Source organism: Cavenderia fasciculata (assembly GCF_000203815.1).
Source record: "Cavenderia fasciculata unplaced genomic scaffold Scf_EU5ZYIE01BBABR-5, whole genome shotgun sequence".
Lineage (NCBI taxonomy): Eukaryota > Evosea > Eumycetozoa > Acytosteliales > Cavenderiaceae > Cavenderia > Cavenderia fasciculata.
The window spans coordinates 1-12,971 of NW_004457690.1; the positions used below are offsets into that span (position 1 = coordinate 1).

The 12,971-nt window shown below is 32.3% G+C and overlaps 3 protein-coding genes and 1 non-coding gene across 4 annotated transcripts; 1 reads left to right on the plus strand and 3 right to left on the minus strand.

Annotated features, from left to right (window-relative positions):
• Nucleotides 1–687: 687 nt before the first annotated feature.
• On the minus strand, nucleotides 688–1,991 carry mcfQ (uncharacterized protein; the record flags this gene model as incomplete). Its single annotated transcript, XM_004354768.1, has 5 exons — nucleotides 688–768; nucleotides 844–1,077; nucleotides 1,171–1,694; nucleotides 1,768–1,858; nucleotides 1,935–1,991. The coding sequence occupies 5 exons, from the start codon at nucleotides 1,989–1,991 to the stop codon at nucleotides 688–690; spliced, it is 987 nt and encodes a 328-aa protein (XP_004354820.1).
• Nucleotides 1,992–2,169: 178 nt separating this feature from the next.
• On the minus strand, nucleotides 2,170–11,163 carry hd (Huntingtin family protein; the record flags this gene model as incomplete). Its single annotated transcript, XM_004354769.1, has 5 exons — nucleotides 2,170–2,344; nucleotides 2,404–2,694; nucleotides 2,765–8,724; nucleotides 8,793–10,820; nucleotides 10,885–11,163. The coding sequence occupies 5 exons, from the start codon at nucleotides 11,161–11,163 to the stop codon at nucleotides 2,170–2,172; spliced, it is 8,733 nt and encodes a 2,910-aa protein (XP_004354821.1).
• Nucleotides 11,164–11,215: 52 nt separating this feature from the next.
• Nucleotides 11,216–12,549, plus strand: atp12 (ATP synthase mitochondrial F1 complex assembly factor 2; the record flags this gene model as incomplete). The annotated part of the gene is made up of 3 exons (XM_004354770.1): nucleotides 11,216–11,243; nucleotides 11,315–11,698; nucleotides 11,774–12,549. The coding sequence occupies 3 exons, from the start codon at nucleotides 11,216–11,218 to the stop codon at nucleotides 12,547–12,549; spliced, it is 1,188 nt and encodes a 395-aa protein (XP_004354822.1).
• Nucleotides 12,550–12,815: 266 nt separating this feature from the next.
• On the minus strand, nucleotides 12,816–12,887 carry DFA_08958. The gene has a single exon. It is a non-coding gene; the product is annotated as a tRNA-Asp (tRNA).
• Between the last annotated feature and the right edge of the window lie 84 nt (nucleotides 12,888–12,971).

The window sequence follows — 12,971 nt, forward strand, 5'->3', positions numbered from 1 at the left end:
TTGGGTCGTACTGACGGTCGTTGCTGAACATGAACCAATCAATAACCTTTTCCAATCTGGTGATTGCCTCGTGACTAGGTGATTCAAGGTACGTAAAATAATTTAATTGTGACAGACCATATGTTTTGAGCAAAGCTAATTTACCTCTATAGTTGTTGTTGTGTTTAGGTTTCCATCTAATCAAATCGTTGATTACCTTGTCAATACGCTCTGGAAAGTGTGGTACCAAACCAAACTGGGTGCGCGGGTGAGGCGAAATGGGGCCCCAGGGTCAAAAATTTGGAGCATAATCGTATGCTCTATCATATAAGGGTTAGTATCCTGGACTTTGAATCCAGTCATCTGAGTTCGAATCTCAGTAGAGCAAATCTGTTTTTATATCATCAAAAAAAGCTCCCCCAAAATTTTTATCTGTTGCATCGCCTTGTCCTCGTCATTATCTATCGTTTGGTAAAGGTTTTATCCATTTCTGACCCTACCTGACCGAGAAATCGTGATTTTTTAAAAAATGTACAAAAATAACAACATCTTTTTTAATCATATGTCAATAAAAAACTTTACTCAGTCAAACAATAAAAATGTAATACATTAATCTTGACAATTTTCTTTGGCTTGAAAAAAACAATGATAATAAACAACAAGAGAAGATGGTAATGAATCCATTTATTTATTTATTTATTTATTTATTTATTTATTTCTTCTTGAAAGTGATTTCTTTAAGAAAAACATAATAAAAACTGTATAATAAACAATCTTTTCTTTAATAAGCTACAAAAAGATAAGATGAATGATTAGTAAACAAAAACATTTATATAAACCTTTTACTATTTTATTTATACATACAAACATGATACTGGCACCCAAAACAGTTTGAATCATCTTTGATCCGATACCCTTGAAAAATCCTGGTAAACCATCCGACTCGTAAATCTTTACGATGGCATCAAAAGTACCAGAGTATGGAGACTCTGAGCTTGATTTCGATTGAAGACGACTCTTTACCAACAAGTATGGATAAGTTGTAACACCTGCAATCAATTTTGCAACAAGTGCTAAAATAAAAATCTCTAATCCTCCCTAAAGAAAAAGAAAAGGAAAAAAAGGTTAATTTATATTATTATTATTATTTTCTTTTTCTTTTTCTTTTTCTTTTTTTTTTCTATTATTTACAAGTCTATTTGAAGTACTACCAGATTGTCTCTTCCAAAGTGATTTTAATTTTTCATAGGAAACAAATTGAATAGATGGATTAGAGACTAGGATCAAAGCAGGGACGAGACCATTGTAGAGACCCTTGATACCCTCTTCTCTGACGATGGTACGGAATTGGCTAACCATACCTCTTGGCTTGCCAGTAGTGTTTAATTGCAATCTAGTATTGACAATCCAGATTGGCAATGTGGAGACTACATTGGCACAGCCAGCCAAAGCAGCAATCAAAAGATTCTCTACTGTTGAAAGCTCAGTCTTGTTTTTGAGCTTGAGTGAGATGGACTTTAAAAACGAGTACCAATAGTAATACACAAACGATGAACATCCAATACCAATCAATGCACTCTTTAATCCACTATACAATGATGTCCAATTCTCTTCTGCAATGATTCTCTTGAATGCATCAATTGTTCCTTTATATGGTACTGGTAATACACTTGTATCTGATTGTTGTTGTTGTTTTAATGCTTGTTTTTGTTGTACTTAAAAAAAAAAAAATAGAGTTAAAAACAAACATTAAAACATTATCGTTATCTTTTTTTATATTATTTGTACCTTGTAAACGAGTTGAAACAGTACTAAGAGGATAAGTTAAGAAAATGGTAGTCATACCAGCAATACCACCTGCTAATGCATGTCCTATTGCCTAAATAAGAATTATATAAATATAATGATGATTGTTTTTTTGTTGTTGTTGTTGTTTCTTTTTTTTTTTAAATTACCTCTAAAGAGTGATCAGCACTACTTGATTCTCTTGTTATATGAACTTTATCTGACATTCTCTCTAAATATATATCTCTTTAATAAACTGTGAACAAACAACAAACAAAATTATGAAACACATGTGTTTCTCTTGAGAGAGGGTTTTTAAAATTGGGTGATCACCCTTTTTTGTCAAAAAAGGAAAATAATGTTGGTATCGGGATTTCAAATTGAACTGATTTAATTTAATTTTATTTATTTTGTTAAAGTTGATAATAAAGATACAAAAGGTTCAGTCTTTAATTTTGAAAATGAATCTATAAATAATTTCTTTATATCTGGTGAAAGATATTTTGAACTATAAAATTCACTTGCTGCTATAATAAATAATTGATCATAACTTTGAATTTTTGATGATAATTCAATTGATCTAAAAAAGAAAAAAAAGGTTAATAAAACTTTCTATTTTTTTTTTTTTAAATTTCTTACAATAATTGTAAAGATTTTAAAGGAGAAGAACAAAGGAATAAAACTGTAAGAGCCCATTTACAATGAACTTGATTTTGAATTTGGAAAAAGTTTTGTAAACAAATAGTGATCCAATAATAAATCAATTGTCTATTTGATGCTTCCTTTTCAACCAATAGTTTAAAAACATTACTAACAATTTGACACATCAATTTTGGATTTGATTTACTTTGTTTTAAAAATTCTCCCAATATAAATGATAATATTTGATCCACCGATGGATAAATATCAACTATTATTGTTGGTATTACTCTAAAAATAAAAATAAATAAATAAATAAATATTAATATTTTTTCTATTTTTCTATTTTTTTTGTCCTTACTCTGAAAGTATAAAAGATTCAAAAGTATAATGAGAAACATTTTTAACTTTATCAAAAAGCATTTTAACTTTTTCCATATTATTAATTTGAGAATATTGTAAAGTTTCATCATCATCCATACCAGCAGCACCATTATTAAATAAATCATTGTTTGAAAATGATAGAGGGGATTCTGAAGGAGTATAGGTGGTTGGAGTGGTAGGAGGAGATGACATCATTGAATTTTTAGAGTTGGTATTGATGGAGGGGGTCATTGCATTACCACTGGTTTCGTCGCCCGTGTACATGCAAGTGACCATGAGACCAAGTCCCAATAGTGATCGAATGGGATTATCCAGTGGTAGAGATTTGAGAGCAAATTGTGATATGTATTCTCGTTGAGAATGAGATAGGGAAAAGGAAACCAATAGTCGATCAAAACCTCTAAAGATTCCATAGACTATGGGAAGTGGTGTGGATGGCATTTGTCCTAGTGACGTACAAATATAGACTGCCTTTTTGGTAAAGCTATTTTCCTCTGCCTCTCTACTATACTGTTCGATAATAATAAACATGACGGCAAGAACTCGTAGAATGAGACCAACTGGTGGAAGTGGTTGCATTGTTAGACGACTTGGAATCCATCGGAATAAAAATTGAATCAGAGGTCCATGAATATAACGATTAACCTTGCCTTCAAGTAGATATAATATAGAGTCTAGTGCACTTTGTTGAAGTGATAGGTTCTTGTGTTCCAAGGCACTAGATAAAATGTCAAAGATTGTATTTGCATGTGTATCTTGACCAGAATCTTTAGGTGGCAATGTAGCATAAGGTGAAAGTGGTGAAGTCAAATCATTTGGATAAATAATGGCAATTGATTTGCAAATACCAAGTACCAAATGTTGTTTAAGTAAAAAGTCATCATTATCATCGACGAGCGTAGTATTATGATACATTGTACAAAAGATACGATACATCCAAAGAATTTGTTCACGATTGAAAAGATCAGACAATAGTACTGTAGTGTTGATAATTTCTTTTCTAAGCATGGGTGGACACATTGAATTGATGAGAAAGGCTTCAAACGTTTGGAGCAACTTTTCAATGATGGGAGTGAAATTGATTCCCAAATGATAGGGTGATTTGAATTGTTTGAGATCTGCCAATGATAATTGTCCACTAGTGAATCGATTCAAACTATTCCATCCACGTTCAATATTGAAATGATACGGTGAAATGGGAACTGCCGATGATGTATGTGATGCATTGGTTTTGGTTGGTATATCTAAACATTCTCCCATTCTTTCAAGTGGCAACTCTGATTGAGGCAATGATGAATAAATAATAGATTCTAAACGACTAGCCTTTCTACCACTATTTGTACCAAGAAAAGGTAAATCCTTTTCACGTGGTGTATGTAAAAATTGACGTTTTGTATGTTGATCGTTAAAAGAGACCGTTTCCAACAAATTGATTTGTTCATTACCAACTTTAATTTCAAAACAAGCCTTTATAATCATATTGGTGATACCATGCAATGCGACACATTTTGATTCTTCTGTGATTTCATCGTATCCAACATCGGCATCTCCAAGTGGTGCCATGAATATTGGTTCCAAAATTTGCCAAATTTGATCAAATCTCTCTGCACTGCTGTCCAAACCAACATAATCTACATATCTAACAAATGCTCTTAGATTATATTCTGGTGAAAATTGATTATTTGAAAATAATGGACAATTTGGTATAATTCCTCCTCCAAATTCATCATATTGAGAATAGGAAGATAAATGTTCTGTTTCCCTTTCCGTTTCTCTTTCCGTTTCTATTTCTTTTTCATTTTCCATTTCAATTTCAACAGTAGGATAAATAAAATCTACAGCCTTTTCAGCAAGAGGGATAAGAGTTCTCATAAAAGAGTCAAAGATAAATTGACCAATATGAGAACCAGAAGTTGGTTTACAAAGATGTGAACTATTCAATAGAGAGACCAAGAATTTGACCATTTCATTACTTTGAGTCAATGATATTTGAGTTGGATCTTGACTATAGTTTTCTTCCAATTCTCTTTGACCTTGAATAAAACCAAAGTGAGGACGAATCACTAGGCAATAGAATTTGTAGAGACATAGTAATAAAGAGCACCAAGAAAAGTCATCGGTAATGGTTAGAATGGATGCTTGACTTGACAAGATAATACTACGAGTCAATTCCAAAATGATCTTAAAGTCGTATGGATTGATTACTTGAGCTCTCCATCTTCTAAATCCTTCAACAAATGACCAAATTGCTAGTCTTAGCAGTTTTTGATCATCTACTCCAACCAATGAACCAAATCGATTGATATAGGTTGCGACAGTACGTAAAAGTTCATTCAACTCTTCCCAAAGTGAATCTGTAAGCAATGGTGGTCCACTCTTTAGTGGATCATTGACCAAATCTGACAATTGACTAGATAGTAGTTTATCGATTCTTTTGATTGTATGATCCAATAATTCTTGTTGATAATCTGCAGACAATGGACTTGTTATAAATGTTGGCAATAACGTAATATCCAAATGGCTTGATAATAGTAATTGTTTCATTGCATTTCTATCAATTTGTGATAAAATTGATAATTGATTAAATGCATGATGACTATCCTTGTAATATTGTCTTTTTATAATATCTATAAATTTTTCATAATTTATAGATTCCAAACTATTATTATTATCTTTTTTATCTTTGTTATCTTTGTTATCTTTGTTATTATCTTTGATTTCTTTGTTTTTAATTATTAAATTTAATAATTCTAGATTATCCAATTCTTGTTGATTTTTGATGATTTGACCACCTTGTTTTTCAACGATTCCAAGTGAAAGATTTTTAATCAATTTAATAAAAAGTGATTGAGTTGAAAGATTGGTAGTTGATTTGTAAAAGTTGGACATGAAAATTTCATAAAGATTTTCAATGATTACCTTTGAATCTGTTGCTCCATAGGTATCGATAAGAGTATTTAGATGAAGATTTAATATTCTTTCTGCAGCAATTTGAAGTGAAATATCATCAGTTTGGAGGAAATTGGTGATGAGTAATTCGATAGATTCTCTATTTGCTGGTAGATAAGAGAGTAGACGAAGAAGTTTTTGTTTTTTTCTTAGGTCTAGTGAATTTGGATTGGTATTTGAAAAGATCATTTTCAAATGTTTGGTGAGTAGATCCATATTGTTACCAACATTTCTAACAGTATCAATCAACTTTCTCGTTGTTCCTTCATTGATTAATAAAACAATCTTGTCCATAAATGAAGAGTTGCTTAGATGAATGGGCAGTTTGTGAACGATGGCAAATTGACAATACATCAAAAAGATGACATGATGTGTCAAAAAGTGTTCACAATCACATTTTGTCCAATTGGAACTATAGGAATAGTCAAACCATGCATCTACCATTTTCGATGGTGCCAACAACATTAGAAAACGTACTCCATGCAATGCTGTGCTTGGTTCACTACATGTAATAAGATTTTTACCAATCTCTTCAAAATAATTCCATTCTATACATGATCTTATACTTGAAAGGAATAATGAAGTAGATAGTAAATTATTATTTGAATTTGATCTACCAATAAATGATAATAATGAATTTGTTTGAGATCCAAGTATTGGTGAAGTTGAAGAATTATTATTACTATTATTTTGTTGACTAATAGTTGGAATTAAATTCTTATTAAAAAATAAACCAGCAAAATAAAGTAAATGATTGATAAGGAGACTTGGTAATTTGTGATTTGGTTTCTTTTGACTATAAATATTAACAGCATTTCGAATCAATTTAAATAATACCAAAGAGATGATATTGGCAGATGGTGAAGGTACTTGTTTGTTGTCATGATGTGATAGATAGAGTGATTGACGAGCAGTTGAAATTCTAGTTTCCTCTGGAATCTTTACACCTGTACGTAATAGTATAAGCAATGGTGGTAACCAACGCAATTCATTGTATTCCAACAATTCTTCATTGATACCGAGTACACGTCTACGTTGAAGTGGATCATTTTTAAGATGAGATTGTGGTGATTGAACAAATGATGGAGATGCAGACAAGAGTGCATCACACCAACGAGTTGCAGTTACACTATTTGGATGTAAATGATCTACCAATGAATAGAGTCTTTTGATACTCTCGATAGATTCTACGATGAAATAGGGTGTTTCAGAGAGTGCCAAACAATTAAATACTCGATTTGCAATCGTTTGAGAGTATTTTAAATGAATATTATTATTTGATTTGATTGTCTGTAGCAATGTTATACAAAGATCTACTGCTTCTTCCAAATATAAATGTTCCATTATAAATTTTAATATTTGATCTCTAAATTCTTGATCTCCATATTTATCATTTACATCAAATAAATATTTTATAAATGATTGTATTGATTTTAATATTATTATTATATTTGAAGAAGAAGAAATATTATGATTATTATTATTTTGTTGTTGATTATTAATTTGGATGGGAAGAATTTTTTTTAAATCATCAATATTAATTATATCATTAAATAATTTTCTATTTACAACCAAATTACCAAACAAATCAAACATGTATGGTAAAAGTTGAGAAGATTGTGATAATAAACAATTTGTTTCTTTGATTTCATCCAAAATGAATGGTAATAATTGTTGATCCTTGTCAATCATTGATAGATCCAAACCAAATCTAGAGAATTTACTAAACATGGAAAGGATTTCTTTTTTTAGTTCCACTTGATGGGTAGTTCTATACTCTAACATAAACGATGCAAAGAGTGGTTCGAAATGACGATAGAGTGATTTCTTGTCCTCTGCCAAAAGAATTCTATTCACTTCTTGATTTGAATAGGTATAGTTTAGAGAATGAGCCAATCCAGGCAATTGTACTGGTTCATAGTGTTGTTTGAGGATATTGTTGAAGTTATTATTTCCCATCAAGAGAAAAGAGGCAAATATCGACTTGTTGTTGCTAAAAAGTTCGTCATGTTGATTTCCTGTAGTACTTGCAGCGTCAACGTCTACCGATCTAGGTTCATAGAGTTTACCTATATTGGTCAAGTCTCGGGATAGACGGTTTGGATTAATGGTACTGTTGGACATTGAAATCAGTGGTGTCGGTTTGAATGATACCAAAAACAACTCGGTAATACATCGACAAGTGGCCAATGGTTCTTGTTCAAAATGTGAAAACAAATAACCTGTAATCTCTTCTGCAAATGGTACAATCGATTTACCAGAACATTTGATAATCACCGACAAACTGTCCAAACATGATTGCCTAAGTTGTGAGAATTTATCTGAATCATCAGATGAAGCAGAGTTTGGTTGATTATTATTACTATTACTATTGTTGTTTGAGCTAGTTGGACCAACCGATAACACGGTCATTGAATTGGTACGAACTTGAAGTAGTTTGGCGTAAATCTTTATATAATGAATACTATGAGTAAAGGCACCTGGATGAGTACTAGATGTTTTAATGAGTGATGGACTATTGACAATACCACTATTTGACAAGGTATTTGGTTTGGTTTCCTTTAATGGTGGAGTAGGTCTGAATTGTAAAATGTTTGACATTATATTGACAATACGACAAAGATGACGTAGGACATTGTGACAATAACTACCCAATACACTTTCAGCACCTCTTGCCAAGAAACCAATGGTATCAATAATATCGATATGTAGGTCAAAATCGGTTGCCATCCATGTAATAATACCAACTCGATCCAATGCCAATGGTAATATATCTCCAACAAACATCAACATTGGATTTGCCAATGTTGACCCAAGTGTACGACATTGCTTCGTAGTACCAACCGGGAATGAATAGATTGATGCTATCAATTTTAATGCATGATAACATCCTCTAATCATATCTTCTGGATGTGGATTTGATAATTGATTTATTATCAATCCAATTACATGTGATAAATTTGATTGTATCTTATTTTTATTTGTTACCTATATGAAAAAAATAATAAATAAATAAAAATTAGTTATAAATACTTTTTTCTTTTTTTTTTACATACAAAATGATCATTATTTAAAACATCAAAAGATTTTCTAATATTTGAAGCTAAAGCTTTCATTGAATGACGTTCAAGAGGAGCAGTAAAAACTAAATTTGGGATGATATTTACAAGAGAATTTCCTGCACTATTTCGAACTCTATAATCATTGTCACCAAGTTGTTCAATTAAAAATCCCAATACTTTTGTTTGAATTGGTATTGAAACTGCTCCACCAGAATCACCATTTCCACCACCACCACCACTATTATTAATAGGTGATTGTTGTTGTTGATTTGCAATTGATAAAATATGAGATTTATGTTGAATATTTTGTTCCAAATATTCAATGATTACATAATCTATATGAGAGAGGGTATCTAGGATTTCCAATTTGACAAGCCAATAGGTAGAACTACTGACACAAAGTAAATGTCTAAGAGCTACCAATGCCCATTCTGAACATCTACTACTCTTTGAAATGGGTGACAAACATTCACCAATACCAGTACATGCCAATTTTGCAGTAATCGATGATTGATCCAAAAGAGATCTTAATAAATAGGCCATGAGATAGGGTATGGATATGAAATCTTGAAGTAATATTTTCTTGCTACTACCGTCACCATTTGAATTGATATGATCGATTTTTAAGAATCCCCTTACAAGACAACCAATCAACAATGCAGTTGAACCACGCAACAATGGATCACTATCATTTAAATATTGTAAAAATTCTTCTTTTGGTGTACTATCCAATACCAATGTTGAAGTTGATGATCCAAGTGTTGTAGGAGATGAGGAGGATTTATCATTGGTAGGAATTGATTGATCAGAAATATTAAATAATTTAAATGAAATATCTGAAACGGTCAAATTTTGATGTGATGTTGGAATGGGTTGTTGATCCTTGTAAAATTCATCAAAAAATAATTTTGGGAAATATTTTACAATTTGTGCCAAACTACTAATTACTACTGCTTTCATACCAACTCTTAATGGTGTAAATGAAGAAGAAGGAGTTGATGATTCACTACTTTGATCACTTTTTTCTACTTTTTTAAAAGAAGCCAATAAATGTAATTGAGATAGAATAGGTTGTAAAAGATCAAGTGGCCAACAATAATCATATTTACCAAAACTTGATAACATTTGTTGAAGTAGTTCCAAACCAGCTCCAACAACATTGTGGTCATAGTTGGTGGGATCATTCGACATGGCCATTCTAAGAGAATGTTTGCCAATAAATTGTAAAAAGTATTGTACACGCGAGGTGAACAAGTTTACATCCTGCCCAGTCCACTCCTCGGCCAATTTAACCATTTGTAAATAGGTAAATAGTATTCCCAAAAGTCTATTGTTTTCACCAGTGGCAGTTGGCGATTGATAGACCGACAAGATATCAATCAACCCTAGATAGAGTGATTTTGGGTAATGTCTGACAATGGAAATGATGGAAAAGGATGCACTTCTTCGAACGGCTGCCGAAGAGTGGTAGAGGTTTGGAATAAAATATTCGATAAACTCTTTGACCTCTCCCTCTTTGAGATGAGGCATCAGAATACGTGAGATGGGTTCCATCGTTCCTGCTATCGTGTCTTGGAGTGATTCATCATTGGTCAACCTCAACAAATGATTGATGGGTGCTGCCAACGAAGTGATATACTTTCTACATTTGTTTGGTCTGATGAAATGACAAACTTCACCAAACTTTACCAATGCAATACGTTGTGATTTCAATGGAAATGGTTTTGATAATATAACACTTGCAGTTGATAATACATTTGATGATGATGATAATGATGTTGAAGAAGTAGAAGGAGATGATGAAGAAGAAGAAGAAGAAGAAGGGGTTGGAGTAAAAGTTGAAGTTGCAGATGGTGCAGGTGATGATAAAACAGATGAAGCATCATTTTGTTTCTTTGTTTGTGTATTAATCAATAAACTTGAAGTTGTTCCTCCTGTTTGTGTCGTCTTTGATTGTCCTTTAATCACTCTAAATAATTCAAATATGATTCTTTCACTATTTTGTTGTGTATAAATTAATACCTAATACAAAAAGTAAAAAATTAATATTAAATGTATACTATTTCTTTTTATTTCTATTTCTTACTTTAATAGTTCTATTTAAAGATTCTTCAGCAACTGAATAAACATTTAAATCCTTGTCACCATGAACTCGTAATAGTAATGATATAGCAACTGATAAGAACCGAGGAAAATCTGTTGTATTTCTAATGCTTGGTGAACAAATTTGTTCTGCAATCGTTCTACATGCTTCAATCTTTTCTCTACTTGATGCTGCTGCTTGTGTTGGTGAAAAATTGTTGTTATTGCTATCATCATAATTACTAGATGTAGAGAGCACATCTAGTGCTCTCAATAAATCCATAACTACTATAAATTAAATAAATATAAAAAAAAGAGTATATAATAATAATAGTATGAACAGGTATGATGTCTCTTTGTTTGGTAAGTTCATCTTCATCACATCCTCAACCTTACATTTTTTTTCATTAAAATTTAATTTTTTTTTTTTACAGTCTTTTTGTTTGAAAAGACGATCATTCTAAAGAGACGTCATTTCATTGCAAATATTAGATATTTGTATCAAATAACAATCAACATGTTAAAAAGAATTATTACTACATCAACTAGTAGATCAAATAGTTTACTTGGATTAACGAGTTGTTCAATCAATCAACAACATCAACAACAATTTTGTACTACTACTGCTACTTCTAAAACAACTACCACATCTACTACTACAACTACAACAAATGAAGAGATTAAATTACCAAAATTAATCAAACCAAGAGTTCATTATACACCAATCAACGCTAAATTGGCATCTACTATGGCCAATGAAGGTCTTATCGATCCCAAATTATCAAAATTATTTAAAGGTGAAGTTTTATTGGAAGGCAGTATGTATATCAATTTTGATCTCTCTCTCTTTATTATTCTCTCTCTAATTCTTGTTTTCTTTTCTTTTTTTTTAGTAAAAAATGATGGTACAACATTAAAATGGTATAAACATGTTGGATATACATATGATCAAGAAAAAGGAGGATATGTACCAACATTGGATAATAGAGCAATGAAAACACCATGTGGAAATCATTTTGTACTACCAACCAAAGAATTGGCAATGGCTGTAGCTGCAGAATGGCACACTCAAACAACTTATATTAAACCATCAAGACTTCCATTGTCGAGTGCTCTCGCCACTTGCGTCGATTTGACACCCGAACAAAGATTAAAATCAATCACTGAAATTGTAGGTCATCTCAAAACCGATCCCGTTTGTAATAGAGAGGCTGACGAATCGAGCAAAATGAGAAAGTTGCAAGACGAAAAGTTGGACCCAGTCTTTGAGTTTGCCAATGCCTATTATGGTGGCGGAAAGAACTTTAAAATGTCATATGGTCTCAACCTCTCCAAGCATTTGCCGGCCACCCTCAAACGTATCCAAGATCATCTCGGCTCGTTGAGCAATTTCCATTTGCTCGCCCTTCAATTCATCACCTCTTCAAGTAAATCTTTTCTCTGTGCACTCGCCATCTACCATCAACACGTCAGATTGGATGGCATCTATGATACCGTCGCCATCGAGGAGGAATACCAGGCCGATATCTGGGGTAAAATCCCTTTTGGTCACGATTTGGCTGAAATGGAAACTCTCAATGAAATCGCCCCTGCCCTTTTTATTCTTCGTTGTTTAGATCCTCTTCCTCTACCTCCTTCAAAACCTAAAAGACAAATTAATAAAAATTAAATCATTTTTAAAAAAAAAAATGAATGAAGATAGATCGATAGAAAACGAAGAGAAGAATACGATAAACATGAAAACATTGATTTTTATTGGTAGACGGTTGATGATTTCCCAGCTAGGATTTGATGAAAATGATTAAAACATTGATGGATCGATAGAAAATGAAGAGGAAAACCTTGATAAATCGATAGAAAATGAAGAGGAGAACACGATAAACATGAAAACAGGGGGCTGCGGCGGCAGGGGCAAAAAAAAAAAGCAAAAAGGATCTCCCCTTCCGAGAATTGAACTCGGGCCTTTCGCGTGACAGGCGAAAATCCTCACCACTAGACCAAAAGGGAACTGATATGTCCAAATTTGGAAAATTCAAGTCTGCTTCGCCGCTGCGCCCACGCTCTCAGCCCCTACCAAACGGGCTTTGTCCC